The 21,298-nt window shown below is 31.0% G+C and overlaps 1 protein-coding gene across 4 annotated transcripts in view; it reads left to right on the top strand.

The window, feature by feature from the left end:
• The window catches only part of Ifrd1 (Interferon-related developmental regulator 1), a 53,999-nt gene that overhangs the window by 13,559 nt on the left and 19,142 nt on the right, over nucleotides 1–21,298 (top strand). For 3 of the 4 annotated variants that reach the window (XM_035365140.2, XM_035365141.2, XM_035365138.2), the window contains 6 exons: nucleotides 3,980–4,099; nucleotides 6,533–6,617; nucleotides 11,330–11,410; nucleotides 16,314–16,515; nucleotides 17,460–17,510; nucleotides 18,802–18,980. In XM_035365140.2, coding sequence (XP_035221031.1) covers nucleotides 3,980–4,099; nucleotides 6,533–6,617; nucleotides 11,330–11,410; nucleotides 16,314–16,515; nucleotides 17,460–17,510; nucleotides 18,802–18,980 — 718 coding nt within the window. The remainder of the gene's footprint in view (nucleotides 1–3,979; nucleotides 4,100–6,532; nucleotides 6,618–11,329; nucleotides 11,411–16,313; nucleotides 16,516–17,459; nucleotides 17,511–18,801; nucleotides 18,981–21,298) is intronic. The other variant, XM_035365139.2, reaches the window with a different exon arrangement.

The following is a 21,298-nucleotide window of genomic DNA, read 5'->3' as shown; positions in this document are numbered from 1 at the left end:
GTTTTGACTGTATTATAGATTTCTTGTGGCTTGTATTCATTTAGCTGTCCAGTAAAATAAACCGGCTGCATTATATTGGTTATATTAGCCACATCCTTCTCATTGGACAGTTTCTGATGGATAATGTTGTATTTCTCTGTCAGTTGATAAAAAATTCTTTCCTTTCATGTAAGGAATTAATAAACAAAAGCTCTAGAAATAGGAACACCTTTTGGTTTAAACCATTCTAGGAAAGCAGATTTCAACAATTGTCTTTTTTTTTTTTTTTTTCTTTTCTGGGTTAGTTGCTCTTTTTATTACTTTTTCATTGGTTATAATTCTGTTAAGTAGATTGTACCATGCTGTTTGGGAAATTCCTAGTTTAATTGTAATTTTTCTTTGGTTGCACCTATGAAGAACATTGAAATCGTTTACCAATTTTCCCTTTTCTCTCTACTTTAAGGTGGTCTCTGGTTTACTTTTTGGTTCCTTTCTCTCTTGGCATTTTTGACATATTGCAATTTTTTTAAAAAAACACGACAATTTTTGCTTCATTAATGCTTAATTTATTCAAATTTCAAAAATTACATTTCTAGCCACAGAAAGATCATCATTCGTCTATTTTGTCCATCTGCCCTTCATGATTATAAGCATGATCAGGGCTTTCTTTGCTTTTCATTCAGCCTACAATCCATTAAAAGACTTGGTGTACAGAAATACTAAGAACCATTTCATGAGCTTTTTTGTAGCTCTGTAAACATTACGAATTTATCTCAAATGGAGATTTTGAGAATGGAAACCTTAAAAGATGGATACATTGCACTTCCACCTCCTATCAGTTTATATTCTAGAAAGATCTTGCACTCATTTCAGTAATTTTAGATGATTGCTTTTGTTAACTTTAAGGTAAGGAAATTTGTCCCTTTGTCCAATGCGAGCATAGAACTCTGAAATCAGTGTTTTGCAGTAGGGGGACCCGGTCATAAGAAATTTTTGGTTAAACCCGATGTGTTGGAACACTGCATACCTGAACAATAAAGCCATAATACCTTAAATGGATGAATTATGAAAGCTTTCATAGATACAAGTAGGATATTTTGGCATTAAAGAATGACTGTTTTGTCAATCTGAGTTTTATAAGTGACACAGATGAGTTGATAAAAAAAATTATGTTGATTAATATGTATTTGTTTGGTTCCTGGAAATTTAAGTGTAATAAGTGGCTGAGTTTATTAACCAATAAGTTTAATAAGCAGCACATACTAATAGTAAAATTTAGGTAATATGCTTTTAGTACAACATTGATATAAATCATTTGTCACCAAAATCCATTTCATAGGCCGAATGTCACTATGTTATTGCAGTCTTACAACTCTTAAAAGAAGGATAAAATTCCGTATAAAAAAAAAAAGATATTTACTTTATTTTTTCCCTCTAGTATGATACTGATGCATGTCTAGTATGATCATGTAGTACCAATGCTGAAATTTCACGCTTTGGTCTCTTGTCAAATATTTATCTGTGTAAAACTATGTTTTCATAAACTATTAAACTGTGTGAATGTTTTAAATAAAAAGATAGCTGTCAATTGTAGTTTGGTTAGCAAATATTACTAATTCTTAATCTCACTATTATTAAGAATTAGTGTGTTCTTACAACACAGCGAGTGTGCTTTCTATCAAAATTCAGAATAGAATTATGCAGATAGCTTACATGATATCTTAAAATTATGGACATCTTAAAACATCTTGACTTTATAAATGCCAAGCAAAATAATCAAACTTAAATTAGATATAAGTAAAAATATGTGTACATGTCTGTAAAATTGCATTTAAGTAAAAATCTGTAAAATTTATTCAGAAATGTATGTATGCATGCTTATATATATAGATGGATGCATTTCATGAATGGATACATACATACATGTGTATATGTACACTGGGCAAAAAAGAAAAAAATCGATATCTCCCATTCTACTGGGTCGATGGATGAAATTCAACTTGCATGTTTTATGTCTCGAAAGCGCGAATTAGGTTGTGTGTTAGATTTATGTATAGCTTTGTTCTAATATAGGTATTTTGACACAAAATCGGACACTTTTTCAAGATGTACATGAATTTACATATTGGCATGTTTTGAAATTTGGCATATAAAAGAGATAACAACAAATGCGGTTTATGTTGTAAAAATTTTATAGCCTCGAAATTTCACAACAAATTAATAAAAAATAGAGAGCAAAATGATTTTTCTTACCTTGTATCCAGCGCAGCATCAAGCGAGATCATACCTAATTGACTTGTAATCCAAAATAGGTGTAGACGGAAATTGTAAGATCATAAAACACATTCTTTATTAATACATGAAAAATAAATAAAAATTCGTTAGTATTCCAAATACATATTGGAAAAGGAGTTTCCAGTTCATACAGTTTATCGCGCTATTGGCGACAATCCATCACTATATGCATACCAACAGTTTATGCACTTTGTTAAAATTATTTGAAAGTATGAACGATGCCTTTCTCTTCTATGAAAAAAAAGGGAAGGAAAATAGGTTGCTATAAATTAAGTTCGACAAATGAATTGTAGCAAACTTGAAAAAAAAAAAAAAAAAAAATTGCGCAAGACACATTTTTGAATTTCTCCATAAATTTCACACTAAATTTTACAAAATTTAATATTAGGCAGAATTAGAGTCGTAGAATCGAAATATGGAAAACAATTGGCATTTTAGAAAAGTTTGATATTGTGTCAAAATGCCTATATTAGAACAATGCTATATATATTTCTAATATATATCTTAAGTCATGCTTTCGAGACATAAAAAACTCGATTTAAATTTCATCAATCGGCCCAGTAGAACGGGAGATATAGAACTGTCTCACTCTTTTTTTAAATGCAATGTACGTAGTTGTTTTATTTTCATAGAAATTTGTAGACAGGTAGTGAATGAGATGTTATAGCTTCCATAGATATTTAAATTAATTAACATAACTAACAAAATAAACAGTGATCAAATGTAAGAATGTTAATTATTTGTGTTACAAAATTTGTCAATTATAAGGAAACTTGCAGTGTGTAATATTTATCAGATAGCCGTTTAAAATTCTTTTAAATAACTTAGTGGGTCTAGTTATTTAAAATTTTATCCTTCAACTAATTTCAAATAAATTTAACTGCGGAACTCTAATTTCTGATGGAGTAAACTGACTACTGCATTATTTGCTTGCTGGACATAAGTTAAAAATGAGCTTTGTGATACTTTCATAAATGCAGCCTTTTTTTTACATTTTGTTCTAATCAGTCAAGTACTGTCCCCCCCCCCTAAAAAAAGAAAAGAAAAAGCAAAAACTTGCAATCTGATTTTTCAAATTTTAATGCTATTACCTGAAACGTAATGCAATCTTTTACATTTTTAATGCGGAATATTTATGTATGCAAACATATGATGTATAAAATTTTAAAAAGATATTCGCAATCTTTTTTTTCTTCATTGATGGGACACAATTTTCTGTATTTAGAAAGCAGTAGAGAAATTGTAGATGGGGGAACTTATTTAGATTTACATCATAAAACATTTTAGATTTAGTTTGGTTTATTTGATTATGGCAAAGCGCAGTATGTTTGCCTTCATGGAGGACTATCTGAGGAAAATCGGCTCATATCCATGGTGCATGTGGGGAAAACTATGAAATCCATGCTGCCAGCCTGTTCACCTAGAATTGAATCCAAGTCAAACTACTATTGTTCAGTGAACACAAATGAATTCAGTGCACAGCTGCTGGTGGGCCAAAGTATTTTAGAAATTGCTGTTCATTATAATCGGCTATTTAATAAAGTAATGTCCTTTTATTATCATTTGTAAGACTTTACCATTTTTTAGAAATATGCTTTTATACATTAAAAATTTTAATAGTTGTCTATCAATGTTTATTCTTAATTTTTTTTTTTATTAAATAAAACATTCTTACATGTATTTATAAATTCTTATTCGTTTTTAGGGGGGCTTTTACGTCAGAAGCAGGACCCAAACTTTGCCAGTGAAGAAGAATCATTTGCAGATAACAGTAGTATTGTCAGCAATTTATCTGAATTAAGAGTCGATAGTGATGATGATACATGTAAGACATAATTATTATAATGTAAAATCTATTGATTTTAAATTATTGAAATTGTACTTTGACAATTTGTACATATTATAATTTCTATATTTTGTTATTGGTAATTTATTTAATTCTTCATATTGTGCAGGGTAAGGTATCATAAGAGTTTTAAGTATCATTTATATGGATTAATAAAATTATATTCAGTTACATAATGTTTGAAAAACTGAATATATTGTTTTTGATGAATGAATGATTTTTTTAAATATTGTTACTGATAACTTAAACTAGTACTGTTAGCCTGCAGTCTTTAAGCATCTTCATCGGTCCTTGATAAATAAAAAGTTGTAAATCATTTTTGGAAAAGGCAGAAAATTGAATGCCAGTATGTAGCCAATTGAGAGCTCTTCTCGTGTTGGTTAGATTATAAGTCATTAGGGTTGTTGGCTATTTGGCTATGGTTTGTGACATGAATTGGATTTAATAGATAATCTTAATGCCATTTAAATAATAGGAACCGTAATAAGCAACTTCATTAGTCATTAACTGAAAATGCCCTACATTTCTTCTGAGTAGTTCATTGCAACTTAGTGCCCTTGTAACAGTGCGAAAAGCAATGTCCCAATGCAAAAAGGAAATGTGCATCCCAAAGTATGCAATTTCAAAACTGTCGTCATTGTGTTTAAAATCATGTTAATGTCCTTTTATTGCAGATTTAAATTTATGCACTTCAAAACTCATCATGTTCTACTCATTGTATTCAAAATCATCAACTTAATGTCCTTTTATTGCAGATTTAAATTTTGTAAAAAGTAAGCAGCTTCATGGTGTGAGATTTAGACTGTAGAATGGGTGCAAAAGTGCAGGATATTTGAGGGGGATCAAACATTCAATTACCAAAATTGTTAAATGAACATGTGTTTTCATAATAAAAAGCTGCATAAAAAGTCTCGTTCCACTTCTAAAAACTGATTAAGTATCAAATTACAGATGTCGAAAAACTCTTCACCATCTTTGAAATGGTGAGCCCATTCATACACACATGCCAACTAAGTCTTCTTCAGCATACACTTTGTCAGGACTTGTATGTCTTTTAATTTATCTCAGGAATATTGTGTGTCCTGAATGAGCTTACTCAAGTTATGTTCAAATATGTGTGGAATGAATGAGACAAGCAGGAAGGGTTAACTTTACCCTTTATTGTCCACGATATTACAGGTGCTCCCGGCACTTCGGGATACAAAGATCAACCACTTGTGGTCTGAACGTAAAAATATAAAAACTACTAACTAACTAAAAATAAGAGTTAACTTCGAGTGCTTTACACAACTGACTAACACTAAGACTGGCCTTTAAATTATTACGTATGTAGTACGCACACTGCCGAAACTACAATACATTTTAAATATCAAGAGGACTAAACCTCTGGCCTTAAAGGCAGACAGCAGCTGATTGAAAACTCTGTCAGAATACGGTGGCAAGGCTCACTTTCCCTCTAACTCTTGGCAAAAAGCCACTTGCTTGGGTGTTAGCAAGTACAATTTGCATAACCAAGTTAACGCATTTAATTCTGCCCGGAAGTGGAAAATAAGAGAAGATAGTAAAGTTTTTAAATAAAATAAATGTTAGTAAAACTTAAGATCTTTACAACTTAACCCAGTTTTTTACGAATCTGTAATTCTGCACCCTTGAATGCTACATCTGTACAACTGAGTAGTTGGCAGAGCTTGCAAAATGCTTGCTTGGGCAATGTCTGTTTCTGTTTCTGCTAATGTTGCTGATTCTTGAGTCAAAAATTAGTTTTTATTACTTGTTGTACCCCTAAAGGGTCGTTCAGACTGGGGTTTATCTGAGCTAACGGAGTCAGTTCCATGTGTTGACTAGCTCCATTATACATGCAGATCAGATATTTCAACTTGCTCTGCTACAGAGAAAAGCTGGTTTTGGAGACAGGTCAGCCAAGTCAGTTAGCTTACATAAACCCCAGTCTAAACTACCCTTTATTTATAGTATGTTTTCATTTTCATAAATTATTTTTCTGAACCTAAGAAGGTCTCAGTTGTAAATCTAAGTCATTTAATAAATAAGTTAATTGTCATTTTTGTTTAAAATTTTTTTATAGTTACAAAAATAAGCATTTACTGTTTTGCAAATATATGTGGTTTTTGTTGGGCGGCATGTAATAAATTTAGCTAAAGTAATAGTAATGAATAAGAAAGTAAAGCAGCATAGAAATGATTTTTTTTTTTTAATATCAAGTTGTTTAAAAATATTATAATTGGAGAATAAGCAATGTACTTAACTACCAAGAGCCTGAACATTATGAAATTTGATTATACACTATTCCTATAAAAATTACTGCTATATGAATTTCATGTATATTTTCATTGAATTTTAAAAATGGTTATAATTTCTTATTGACTGGTGTTTAACAAAACATTTAATCCTTAGTGATTGAAGCTGATGATGAAATAGTCACAACAGATGATTTTGAAGATAAACTTAAAGAGGCCATCGAAGGCACTTTGCAGAAAAGGTAAGCTATGCAAAATGTTATATCAATTAAAATTATTCTCATATTTTATTACCTGTTTTAAATTTTAGATTTCAAAATGAAAGTTTCATAAATATTTATATATGTTGGGTTAGTGCATATGAAACCATTAGTTACATTAATTCATAAGGCCAAATAGAATTGTTGAGATTATCAACATATACAGTGTGTGATCGGTTAACGAACAGTTTGGACAACGAACACTTTCAAAAAAGATTTTTGTGTTCGGACAATGAACAATATTCAGATAACGAACAAAAACTAATTCTAACGAAAACCTCTCAAATCTCGGAACACCCGACACCAGTCCTCAATTCGTCCTAAAACATTGATGTGCGCATGCGCTGACACGTCATCATTCATACTATGTAGCAGTGAGGCAGCACCATTCAGTAGTGTGCGACAACACTTTGTCAATTGTGTACCATAGTTGGTTTCTGTCCTTGTGATTTTCATATGTGCTTCTCTAAACGCCTTATAAAAAAAGCCTGAAAATCTGACAATATTTTATGGGACCTAAAAAGAGTGTCAAGAACTGTACTCACCATAAAATCCAAACAAGAGATTAAAGTAGAGAGTGGACAAAAAATGACTGATGTTGCTAGGCAGTATGGCTTGAACAGGTCTACAGTAGGCACAATCCTAGCTAAGAAAGATATCGTCAAGAAGACTCAAGCTGCTGAAGGAGTAATGAAAATTACATCTGAGAAGCAAAGAAGTGCCATCCATGAAAAAATAGAGAGTTTGCTTTTAGTTTGGATAAATGAACGGGAGATGAAAAGAGATGTAACTAGTATGGCCATCATTCAAGAAAAGGCTAGAGAAATTTTTGAGAAATTGAAAGAAGAAACTCCAGGTTCGTCATCCGAAAATCTAGAATTCAAGGCTACCACTGGCTGGTTTGTAAAGTTTAAAAGGAGATGTGGCATTAAATATGTGGTCATGCATGGTGAGTCTGATAGTGCAGATAAAGAAGCTGAGAGGTTATGTATCAAATTTCAAGAATTCATTGAAAAAGAAGGGTATTGTTTACAACAAATATTTAATTGTGATGAAACTGGTTTGTTTTAGAAGCGCATGCCAAACCGTACCTATATCACAAAAGATGAGAAAAGTGTTCCTGTGCATAAACCCATGAAAGACCGATTGACGTTACCTTTGGGAACGAACTTTAGTGGTGATATGAAGCTGAAACCACTTCTTGTTAATCTGTCTGAGAATCCTAGAGCATTCAAAAAAATTTCCATAATCAAGAGAAAACTGCCAGTGATGTGGAGAACGAATCAGGATCATGGGTCACTTGAAGTTTGTGCCCCGAGCATCAAGGATTACCTTGATACCAATTACTTGCTATTAGAAAACGCACCAGGGCACCCAAAGGACCTTAAAGTTAATTTGCTGATAGACTTTCCCTGGCTGACAGTGCAGTTTTTACCTTCGAATACAACTTCACTGATTCAGCCAATAGATCAAGAGGTTATTGCAGGTTTCAAGAAATTGTACACTCGTGTGCTGTTGAAGCATGCCATTTCTCCTCAAAAATTACCTTAAAAACATATTGAATAGAAAAAATTGACATTCTCGAAGCTATTCGTCTTGTTGAAAAGCCGTGGTCAGAAATCACTCAATGACAGTTGGTTTCTGCTTGGCGAAAGCTGTGTCCATCCCTCGTTCAAGGAGACGGAGGTGATCAGGGTGGCACCCGTGAAATTTTGGATGAAATTATAACTGCAAGAGATCTGGAATTGGAGGTGAACGAGGATGGCATTGAAGAGCTCATAATGGAACATGAAGGTGACTTGACGGCAGAAGAACTTCAAGAAATCTGTAATGAAGAACACAAAGAAACTCAGCGAAGTGTGTTTCCTTCTGAAAAAGAGGAAGACGAAAATAGGAGCAATGCCAACATCTACCATTAAAGATCTTTTGAGGAAGTGGGAGGATGTCAGAGCAATGGTCTTAAAATGGCACCCAAATCAAGCTGATGTCAATAGGGTTGCTGATCTCTACAACGACATTGCTATCAATCATTTCCTGAAAGTCCCAAAGGAGAGAGAAAAACAATTGGACATGTTCTTTAACACCCAAAGAAAGGAAAAGGACAATAATAAGTAAGACTATATGTATGTATTATATTTATAATAAATAAACTTAATAAGAAATTATACTTGTACATGACATTTTTTTTTTAATTTTTAGGATCTCCAGAAGGAATTAATCGAATTCCTATTAACATAAATGGTAAATCGGTGATCGGTTAGCCCTCTGGCTGCTCATCCTGCGATTTCCACGGGCAACTCAAATGTAGCAAAATCTGCTCATCCCGCGATTTCCGTGGGCATGTGTTTTTCTTCCTTTATTGAGGAGCGCATCCCGTATTTTTCCCGTTGAACCATTGAAATAAATTATATACAGTATTTGACGTATAGTTTACGTTTTGGCCAACATATATCGTTAGTTGTCCACTAAATTGCGGGATTTGAAGGTACATGGTATTACAGCTCAAACTTCACTTTTTACCGCATTTTTCTTACAGAAATGGCTGCTAAAAAATGTTCAGTGATTATCTTGATTATTTAATAAAATTGTTGAATATTAATTCGATTTATTGATTAGATTTATAATTAAATTGATTATTAATTAGATTTATTGAATCTGGCGCGAAAACTGTGAAGTTGGACTTTGCCTTGAACCCCGTTTTGAACTCTATCGTACTAAACTGCGTTTCTAAGGTATTTTTTCCTCAGTGCTTCATATTTTCTTAAAATTTATACATTTTACTTTTTTATATTATGTAATAAATAGAAATCAACTGTAATTCGATTGAAATTTATTTTTAAAAAAAAATTTTTTTTTTTGCTGATAGCATCTGAAATTGGTTTTTCTGGCAACTTAGTTTCTCATGATAAAAATCTACATAAAAGTGTTTTCTAGAAAGAAAAAGTGCATTTTTCAACTTTCCAATATATATAGATTTAAAATATGAAAAAAAAAAAAATTACACATTTTTTGAAGCGATTTTGGTCTACAAATTGAGCAGTCAGAGGGTTAATGAACAATTTGGATATCGAACATAATCTTGAAACGGGTTCTGTTTGTTAACTGATCACTCACTGTATATACTAAAAAGAAATTTACGTATGGCATATGTGCTATGTTATGCAGCCTATAAGTGGAGATACTACTGTTGCTTAGGTTGACTTCAAAATGGAAGGTCTCAACAGCACACATCAATGAGCAGTGGATATTTGAATTCAGTATTCACCAAAAAAGAAGAAAGAAAGAAAAAAAAAGAACAATGCAAGACTTGAAGAAATAGAATCATCTATTTTTATTATTATTATTATTATTATTTGCCGCCCAACCAATATAGTGGTTAGCATTGCTGACTGTCGTGCTGAAGGGCCTGGGTTCGAATCCCGGAGAAGGCATGGATGTTTGTAAATGTAATAGTGTCCGTGCTGCATGGAGGCACTCTAAATGTGCAGTGAGCCAAAAGTCCTCTTGAGAGGTTGATGGTAGAAAGAGGGTGGGAGACCCTCGTACCTCCACCCCCAAGGGGCTCTCAATCTACATTGGGGGCGAAACTTAGCTAACTCGCACTGTAAGATGCTCAAGGCTGTGCGCTCCTTGCCACGGGGAATTTCATGGGCCTTGGGCTGACTATAGCTCAGACAAGTGAGCATTAGCAGAAACATTGTTATTATTTTATCTTAATACGTAAACTTCTGTGGAAAAATTAAATACAAGTGTGATGGAACAGCACATACTGTGAAGCAATTGCATTATGATTGGAAAATTATTAAAAATAAACCTTTAGTTCAATTCTTGATTTATTTATTTATTTATTTTTTTAGTCCTATACACAAAATTAATGTGATAACCATTTATATCTATCTACAGATTGTTTAATGATTCCATTAGCTACAACCAAATCACTAGGTACACTTTGTTTAATAAGTGTAAAATATATGTTTATCTTTCAGGAAAAACCCGAGATACATTGCTGGTAATATGTAAACTTTTCCTATTCCATTAGATGATTGGGATAATGTGTAGTTCATCTTTAGCACTGGAAGTATGTAGATGAAGTGTGAGGTTTTTTTATGTTGATATCAAAGGTTACCTCTTTCTGGCTGGCTTGCTAATGGCAAAGCATCTAAGGAAGGTAAACCTAGCTGATTGCCTTTTAAATTAAAGACTGCTCATATTCATGTTATGCTTGTGTCATGAAAGCCCTTGCAGCCAGCCCTTTTAATGGAATTCAAACTGAAATTAAATTGCCGTTGTTAAGCATAAAACAAAAAGAGTTCTGTCAACAATCAATTCAAATAAAATATAAAGCTCTTACCTGATTTTTGATCTAATAAGCTTCAGAGTCGGCAATTGAACCTATTTTAGATATTAATCTTTTTTTTTTTTTTTTTTTTTTTTTTTTTTATCCAATGCAATCAGGGTCAACTTTACACTCTTGATGGTACACAATACATCTTAGCTACATTCTGAACATTAAAAAAATTTTAAAACCTATATGGCATATCAGTGCCATCTGTCAGCTAGAATTTGTAACAAAGCATTCTCTATCCTGTAGACCTCGTATGAGCCTTAAATTCCTTGTATTTCATTTGTACTAACCTGATAGTTTTATAAACATATATATTTATTATTATTATAAATTGCATTATTGTTTGCAGTGCAAAGACACGTATAAATTCTCTTGAAGTTATCCGAAAGAGTTTGTCTTCAAAGTACATGTTTGATTTCATCATTGATAGGTAAGTTTTTTTTTTTTTTTTTTCTATTTTCCCCAAAGGAATAAACTTGATAAGTTAAATTGTATTAGTTTGAATCAACTGAAATAATTATTATAGTGCAAATCAAATAAAGTTGAAGGGAGCTAAGTTCATGGGTTATATAACACTTAAGATCATATTTAGGATTTTGTAATTAAAGATACCAAGGCCGCCTTATGAAATTTGACTGCAGCAATTACATTTGAATGCCTAAAGTAGCGTACATCTTTAGGCTAAGCGCTTAGCTTAGCTTTATGTGGGCACTGAGGTGTTTTGAACTATGTTATTTATATCTTCTTTCTACAAGCTTTTATTCAGTTCACTCATAGTATATGTTGCTATGGATGGAACTTTGTTAAGTATTTTTAAACTACTTCTGATAAGCTGTCGAGTTCAAATTTTGTACACATGCTGTTTGTAGACAACATTGATGTGGTGAAGTAATCTTTTCAAAACTTGATTTAGATTTTTAAAAATTTAATCTTGAATTAATTTTTTACACAAATTTTCATTTAATGGACAAACTAAAAATATCAGATTATAATACCAGATCAATATTATTTGCAGTGTAAAGTTGTACTGTTTGGATGGAGCAAAAAAATCTTTTAAATGAAATTTGAAACTTAGTTTTTGAATTTTTTGTGAACTTTTGAAAAGTTGCTCAATTTTTGACTGTTTGAGTCCATAAATTAAAACTTTATATCTAAAAATGTATTGTTTATAAAGTTTTCAAATTTTCATTATTATAAAACAAATTCATCACCTTTTTTTAAAACAAGAATGGCAAAAAAATATTAATTGGACAGTTTTTTTACACTTTAAAAAAATATATTGCAGTTTGAAAGAGAAGGGAAACAGTTTTCGGATATGGCTTGGAAACATACAATCGAGGTTATGTCATTTTATCAGGTCTTCTTGCTTTAGTAACCTAAGGAGAGGAAAAAAAATTTATAGTTCAAAGATTGAGTAGTGTTTATTGTTTCAGCATTTCATTTTAAAAGTTGATTTTAATATTTTTTGTTATAGGTAGCATTATATTCTTTCATGAAACGTTTAAAATTCTAACATCCAAAAAAATATTTCTGTTATAAAAATTTGAAATTTTTAAACTTTATGCAACATTCTCTTTCACCCTCTTCTAAAACAAAAATTATAAAAGTATTAATTAAACATTTATTTTATTTTTTTTTTAAACTAGCCACATTTTTATAAGTTTTTCTTTCAGCTTGCTTCTGGTGTTAGTCGCTACAGTTAAAACTTTGCCATCAATTTTTTAAACTATTTTTTGATATGTTATCTAGCTCAAATTTGTGCACACAGTCATTATGGGTGACAGTAAAAATTAACACAATGATATATTTTTCAAAATTCAATTTAGATTTTTAAAATTTAATATTGAAGGCTCAGGTGCTGGGCACTTCAACAGGCTCCTAGGCTGGGAAAATTTAATATTGAAATGATTTTTTGCACATACATTTGTTTAACAAATAAACTAAAACTCTTAGAATTTTATTGTTTGAACCATGATAAAGAATGGCAATATATATATACCCCCCCCCCCAATTATTTGATGTAACAGACTTGTTGAATGTAAAAAAGTGATTTTTCGTTTTTGAAAAACAATTTTTCAACTGAATAATTTGGTTGATAATGTGTTATTAAGACTAAAAAGACAAAAATAAAATAAGATTTAAACAGAAAAGTTTTCACAAAATAAGCTTTATTTAAAATTTAAAGTAATTAATGAACTAAAAAAAATTTATTTATCCTGTAGTTTCATGTGATCAAAAGTTTAAATAATTCTCTTTACAAAATTCATCTACAATTTTAGAACATGAATAATAGAAATGTGGATGGCCAAATAACATTTTTTTATTTGATTTGCATTGTCAAAAGTATAGATTATTATATCTCTATAAATTTATTACAGGTATATCAGTTTACCAAGGGCCTTTGAATTAAGATTTGGAAATGCACTGAATACTAAATTAATTCATTAATATTCAAAAATAAAACTATGTCAAAGTAATGAGAATTTTATTCTAAAATATGAACAGCAAAAACAAAGAAATAGTTTATTTAATATATTAGATTAAGATCATTTTTACCAAAGCAAAATAAAGTTAATAATGATAGGAAAAACACTGAGTAAATAGCTATCATTAATAATGATTGGGAAAACATTGAGTAAATAACTATCATTAATAATGATTGGGAAAACATTGAGTAAATAACTATCATTAATAATGATTGGAAAAACATTAAGTAAATGGCTATGCTTTGCCAAATTAGCAAATTTGGTGGAATGTCGCTAAGCTGGCAATGGTTCTGGTTACCAAAAGTTGACAAACTTGATGATCATTTGGCAACATTTTGGTCCAGTCTGTGTATCATTACAATAGATATTGTAATTGAATAACTGTTATTGATTTCATATGTAACTGTATCTAACCTTCATATGCCTTCCAGTAATTTCAAGAAGCAAAAAGTATTAGAAATAGCTTGGCAGCCAGGTGTAAACTATTCAAGACCAGAGAGAACACCTGGTCTCATTTGTTTGTCAGTTAAGTGTCAGTTTCGAGTATACTCAAACCTGTTTTTGTGTGGTGGATAGGGATCCCATAAAAGAAAATGTTTAAAAAAAATGCAATTTAAAAGTGTTTATTATTATTATTTTATCCAGTAAATAGGGACTGCATTAAAACAGTCTCTCATAGAAAATAACTCAAAACCATATGAAATAACTAGGAATTTCTTTTTTTAGAATCTGAATTAGAAAATACACATGCGAACATTTTTAAATATTTTATTTACATATGTACTTAATTTTCACATACAAGCATATAACCATTATCCTTCGAAGTCTGACAACACGTGAACTTTCTTGTAATAAACTCTTTCAAAATCACTTTCGTCACTTACTATTTCGTACTCGTTTAGAGTTGACTTAATGACTGAATGTAATCGGCAGTCAATTTTTGCAACGACTGTTTTTTTCACTAGTCACTTGTATACGTCTCAGTAGCACAATATATATTTTATTGATAACTTCATCAATTATGTTCCCATTTGATTGAAATTTTCATATACTGCACATAAAAAAAAAAAAGGTACAAATAAAAAAAATCGCGTGAAAACAGGTTTGAGTGTATTGAGGTATATCCGGTTAAGCTTTGCTCTTTAGATGATGCCCTTTGCATTGCATTATGTATAATGCTCTTAGTAGTTTGAAATGTTACTATTTAATTGCACTGTGTGATACTTTGAAAACCTGTATGAGTATTTCTGTGGAAAGTTCCAAAACTCTGAAGTGTTTCTTTTGATAAAATTAATTTTATCAACATATCATTGAAACTGTGCATTCAATCTGCTATGAACCCATATGCATGCAACTATGTTATACAAAATCTACCTTTATGCAAAATCTCTCTCAATGTTCTCTTCGCTGTATTAGTTTTGGTTTCATGTTTAAGTTAGAAATAAATGTTAATTTTTTATGAATAATATGTAATAAATGTGTATAACTAAAATTTTTGGAATGATTTACCTGGAAGCAACATTGATTCTATCATGTTTTCTTCTTCTGAATCAATTCTTTGCTTTCTCATAAGAACTGTGCTGCTTATTTGTTAATTTTTTTAAAGCAATTGTTGTTGCTTAGTATCTTTGTCTCAGCTGGGCATCTCTCTGCCATGTAGCAATAAAATTAGCTATACATTGATTTAAAGCATATGGAAGAATCAAAACATATAAACAGTTCTAAATAAGAGATTTAAGCATATGCCGATATTCACCAATATAGGTCAGGCTGGTACAAAAATTGCTTGATTATTTTATTAATTTTTTATATATAGCTATTAATTTTATGCAAGCAAAGTGTGCTATTTAAATAAACTGTCTCGTAAGGCATTTTTTAAAGATATCACAAGTAAGCCAGAATTTTAAACCTGCTGTCTGTTAGGCTTTTGGAAATCCATGTATAGTTTTATATCCAGCAATTAATGTTGAAGGGTATTCCTCAGTCCTAGCAAGAAATGAGAATTATAGAAGTTTTCATTCTATTTACATTGGGAGATCCCTGTCCTTAGCAGGTGGTTCAGTCATTTCACCTGTTTCGTTCCCATGATCACTCTCTTGGATTACCTTACACCTGTTTACTTCTTCCTACTGAGAACTGTAGCAAGAATAACTGGATTTTGAATTCTATGAATGTAAAATATCCTTTTGATTGTACTACAAGATGCTTTTTCTGAATGTATTGTTTCCCTTTTTTCCTACTGAAAAGCAGCTTTTAAAAGAGAGGGTTTAAGTTTTCACCTCAGTTGTTCCCTTGTCACAAAATTGCTTTTCACTATACTTTGAAATCTTAAGATTGCTAATAAAGAGCATTTCTGTTTTTAGTTATTTCTCTGTCTCTATCTTATTTTTGAAGTCCTTGAGTGTTATGGGTTTAGTGCTATAGTTTCAAAGTTCTGATAATTTCATGAATAAAAATGGTATATTCTTGATTGTAATTAAAAAAGGATTCTCTCACTCTGTACTTTAATTCCTTTTCTTCCAATATACATTCAACCCGAAATTGGATACATTAAAACCTGGGAGAAATTTGCATGCGTATTTTCAATGTGAAAGCTGCCCTTCTATATGGAGTTTTCTTCTATAATTCTGAGAGGGTTAATAAGAGGTAAATAAATATGTTAAGATCCCAATTGAAAGAGATCAGAACCAACAGAATTGTTCCTTGCATGAGGTACTACTGTATTTCATAACAATATTAGACTTAAAAATTTATTCTCAATAAATAGTTAATTTTTATGAAATTTTGTGTCTAGTTAATTTTATAAGAAAGGATGAAATATTACAAATTTTATATAATCTGTTTCAGGAAAGTTACTATGTGTGATGTAGTTGAACGAAGTTTGAAAAGAGGTAAAGGAGAAGAGCAGATTCTAGGAGCAATAGTGGCAGCTTTGATTTGCACACAGCTTGGCTCAGTAGAAGAAAGTGAAACTGTGTTCCAAACAATACAGCCTATTCTTCTAATCTTACTCTCTGATCCTGTTATACCACCAGCAGTAAGGGCACAAGTATGTGTAAAACTAGTATATGAATGATTACTTTTGGTTTCTGAAAAATGCAAATACAGTAATTGCTTTATTGATTTTAATGATAAGTGTATAAATGCAAAGCGCCATGTTTTCTTGACAAATTTATAATCTGAAATCTAAGTAAGTCATTTCAGATCTTTTTAATAGTGAGGGGGGGGACGATATACCAAGTTTTAAATCTGCTAATTTGCTGTAGCCTGCATTCGTCAAAAATGTAACAAATTTTGTAACTTAAATAAAATGTATATAAGGGTAATACAACTTAGCCACTCATAATTACAATGCATTCATATAATTTTTACCCGTAATTTTCACTTATCCTGCATTCAGCATTTCCCAAGTTTTCCAAGTAGTTGAACCTTTGCTGTGTAGATATATATATATGTTATTTAATTATTTTATTAAGTTAATTTAAGGGAAAATGCATATAAAGGTAATATAAATTAGATGTTCAGATAATTAAAATGCATTTAATGTTGATGAAATATGAGTAGAACCTTTTAATTACAGTAGCTATACTGATGCTGAAAAATTAAGGCATGTACTCAAAAGTTACTTGATTTTATATTTTTGTATAATTTTTGCTCACTTTTATGTGTCATTTATAATTTCTTGTCAACATTATTTTACAAATGTAAAAGTTATTTTTAAAATGATTTTATAAAGTAATGATGTGGAATTTTGTAATATATATATATATATATATATATATATTAAATCCTTTTTTAGTAAATTTTTTGTATCTTTTTCAACTAATAAATGTTAAATTTTAAAATATGTTCTATTAATTTATTATTCTTAATAGCAATACGTAGAACTAAATACAAAATCTCAGTGATTTGTGTCTGTTTCTAGAGGAAAATTTCAAATTCTTAATTGAGGTTTTTTTTTTTTTTCCCCCTCTCTTTTTCTTCTCTATTTAGTGTGCATCATCACTAGGACTTTGTTGTTTTATTTCATGCTCAGGACCTGAAGTAAGTTTAGTCATTGAATTGGCCGAGTTTCACCTGCTTTCGATTATGTAAAGTTAAATTTGTTACTTGTAATTTTTAATTAAATTTTTATTTAATTATTAAAATTACTTAATTTTTGTTATTTGTAATGTGTTTATTATTTGTGCTTACATAAGTGTAGCACTGCCCTAAGAAAAATTTTGAATTGTCATTTAATTTTAACCAGACTTTACCTGTGTAGATGAATCAAAGAGTACATGAATTTTTGGTATAGGGGGATAATTAACAACAAGAAAATATTCATGTTACTGTACAGTGTGCATTTAGAAAGAATTCTTGGGGGAAAAAAAAAAAATTGTGAATAGTATAACAAATATCCCAAAACCAATTGAGTTAAAGCAAAGAATTCAAGCTGAACGTTTACATGTGATAAAAACTAATCAAACACATTGTCAGAAGCATATGTGACACAGGCAGCCTCCTAGAGCACCAGCTAAGATGTAATCACAAGTAACAACTACATCAAAATTTAGTCCAATTTAAATTATTATGTTTAATTTATATAGGGCACTAGTTATAATTATCACCTTGAATGCCAAAAATACTGTAGCCAGGCAAGTATGTATACTCTACAGTCATTTCATCAAAGTGCGGGAAAATTGTTAGTGATGTTATAATATCATGGAAGACAGTATTGTGGTCTGTAAGAAAAATATACTATGTAAAACTGGTGAATTGTGTGAAAATATTTCATTTTTCATCTGTATTGAAGAACTGCAGGCTTTTACACCAGATAAATTGGCAGAAACAACATTTCCTCTAGAAAAGTTAAAATCACATTTTATTTCTGAGTAAAGTGAATGAACCTGACAGTCTGCGTGCAGATGTTGAAAATCCAATGTGTAATACAATATTAAGTATGTTTGTATGTGTCACATTTGCTGAAAAATGTGTAACCATATTTTTATGTCTGCACATATACACTCTCACAGTGTTGCTGGCATTTTCTTTTACAGTTAGCAAAATTTTATTTGCAACAACAGGACATGCTCTCTTAATTACATCAGTATACAGGTTAGCCTGCAGCAAGCCAGGCCACAGCAAGGCAGTTGATTACTAGCATGTGTCAATTAATAGTATATAAATATTGTTTCAATATGAACATTTCCTACAAGTTTGCTTTCTTAACAGCATAAGATGATGCATCAATATTAACACTTAGTACTGTATTTAATATCTTTCATGGTAGTAATTATTATTTACTTTAAAATGAATTCAAATTTATTGAATATATATATATATATATTTTAAGGTTATTCAATCTACTATGGAATCTCTGCATTCTGTGTTCAGTGCTTCTTTCTTCAAAGGCAATGGTGTAGCTCCCACTCATAAACCTGAAATAAGCTCACTGCACAGTAGTGCTCTCTTAGCTTGGAATCTTCTCCTAACTGTACTTTCACCTCCTTATATCATGGACCTTGTTAATACGTAAGTGCCAGATTAGGTTTTGCATGTTTCAAACTCTATTTGAATTCCATTTATCTGAAAGAATTGTTCTTTTCCTTTTGTAATATAGAAATATCAAACATTATAGTATGTGCTTTTAAGTACTGTTAAATGACTATATGCATACTTTACGTATTTGTCTCGCAAGATTAACTGTAAGTAAATAAATGGCTTGTATATATTCATAGCTCAATCATATATCATCAGATGTCAGTTACATATCATTATGTGTAATTTAGCAAATTGGTAGCATATTTTTGCTAGCAGAAAAACAATTATATGCTTATATATCTCTATGGTTCTTTGTGTACTTCAGCAAGTCTTTGCTTAATCTAAATAGCTTTCCGAAAAGCAGTTAACAAAATGGCCAACCTAGTGATTAGTTTGTGATTTTAATATATGTATATAAAAAGTACAAGATATGTTCAGATATAAAAAGGAATTTTCATTGGGATTTTGCATCGTACATTTCAAAATGGCATTTCACATTTCAAATTGTTGCCATCAAATATTAGGGCCCTATCACTTCTATAGACATGCGCGCTTACTCGGGACAATTCCGAGAAACGAGATTCTAGTAGCACGGCTTTAAGCGGCAGGCTTCCGAGAAATGTTTCGTCTAGCTAGGAGGAACGTGTCCCGGCTACGAGCAACATTTTAAAACTTTCCCGAAAATGTTCCGACTGGAGACGTGTTCCACGAACGTTCAACCAATCAGACGAAAGTTCTGCTTCTGAAGGATCACGGGTAACTTTCAATATGGCAATGGCTCTCTCACTGTGAAGTGATGGACGGTGGAAATAGAGGCTGATTTAATTATTGCTGTTTTGTTGTAATACAACTGCCTGAGTTATTTTTTAAATGTGTATATATTCATTAAATATATAACGTGGAAATTTCAGAGTTGGCAGTATTTTTCGACGTTCTTGCAGTTCGGATTTGTTTGCAAATTGTTCGTCGCCAAATTTGTCGTATTTCGTGCTGATCGTGTATTATCACTGTTATATAATAGAATTTTATTTCTTAAATTTAAGTTGAATAAATTTTTAAAATCCGTTTGTATATGTGTGGCTTTTCTCCTAATTATTTATCTTTTAAATTGTTAATTGCATAATCAGTGACACATTTTTAACAGCATAAAAGATGTATAAAAAAAGAAAAGCATAGCTTATGCAATAATGAGAATACTCATTAAATTTGTCTATTATTTTCATGTTATTAATGAAATACTTTTTGGATTATAAATTCATTAGAAACTATACTTTTATTGTAAATGCTACATATTGAAACATTGGAAATTTAGGGATTTATAATTATGCATGATGAAAATTGTATATACATTCATTAATATAAATTTTATTCATTACATTAATACTAATAAATATATATTAACAACTTCTAAACCATCGCATCTCTCTATCTGTATGTAAATATATGACTTATTAGATATGTATATATATATGTATGTATGAATACAAAAATGAACATTGCCAAGAAGTTTATTTGAAGTTGCTTTTAATTCAGATAACGATTATGTAATTGGCAGTAACTATAGTTATCAGTTCTTTGCAAATTATTATGGGTATGTAATAATCAGTTGAAACATAATTGATGAGTATTTGAGTACTAAAGAGTGTACACATTTTGTTATTGGGTTAATTCATAATTATATCATATGTATGATCTACGTAATAAAAACATGACTAATAAATAATAAGAAATGTAACAGCTGTGCATTTATAACATTTGATTACTTAAAACAGTGCACAACTGATTATCACCTTCATATCTGTTTACATAATGAATTGCACTTTCCAATTAAGTGCACGAGCTTACTAGTGGCCGAAGCGTCGTTGAACACTGGTAGTTCTGTCTCAGGTTAGAATGCCGCGAACGGGCTGGCTACATGACATTTGCTTGGTTTGCCTCATTTGTAACTGGTATACGAGCCAGTTTTAAAAAATCTTCTACAAAGGGATCCCTCCTGTTGTTATCCCTTGATGCTTTGCGGTAATCACATAAAACAAACTGTGCCCACCAGCGGCCGAGCGGTAAAGTCGCTGAACACTGGTAGTTCGGTCCGAGGTTCGAATCCCACGAACGGGCTGGCTGCATGGGTGCTTTCGTGGTTTTCTCCGTGTGTAACGTGTATACGAGCCAGTTTCCCTTATAAAGTCCTCCACGAAGGCATCCCTTCCCTTAGGCAGATAGCCCTAGTGTGCTTTGCTGTAATCTCAATAAACCAAACCATAAAACAAACTCATGATGTGAACACCTAATTTCTAGAGTTGGTATAATTA

The sequence above is a fragment of the Stegodyphus dumicola genome, chromosome 1 (genome assembly GCF_044657685.1).
Source record: "Stegodyphus dumicola isolate Sdum_Otavi_A_Nest chromosome 1, ASM4465768v1".
Lineage (NCBI taxonomy): Eukaryota > Metazoa > Arthropoda > Arachnida > Araneae > Eresidae > Stegodyphus > Stegodyphus dumicola.
Note: the sequence above shows the minus strand (reverse complement) of the source record. Positions and strands in the feature narration are given on the sequence as shown.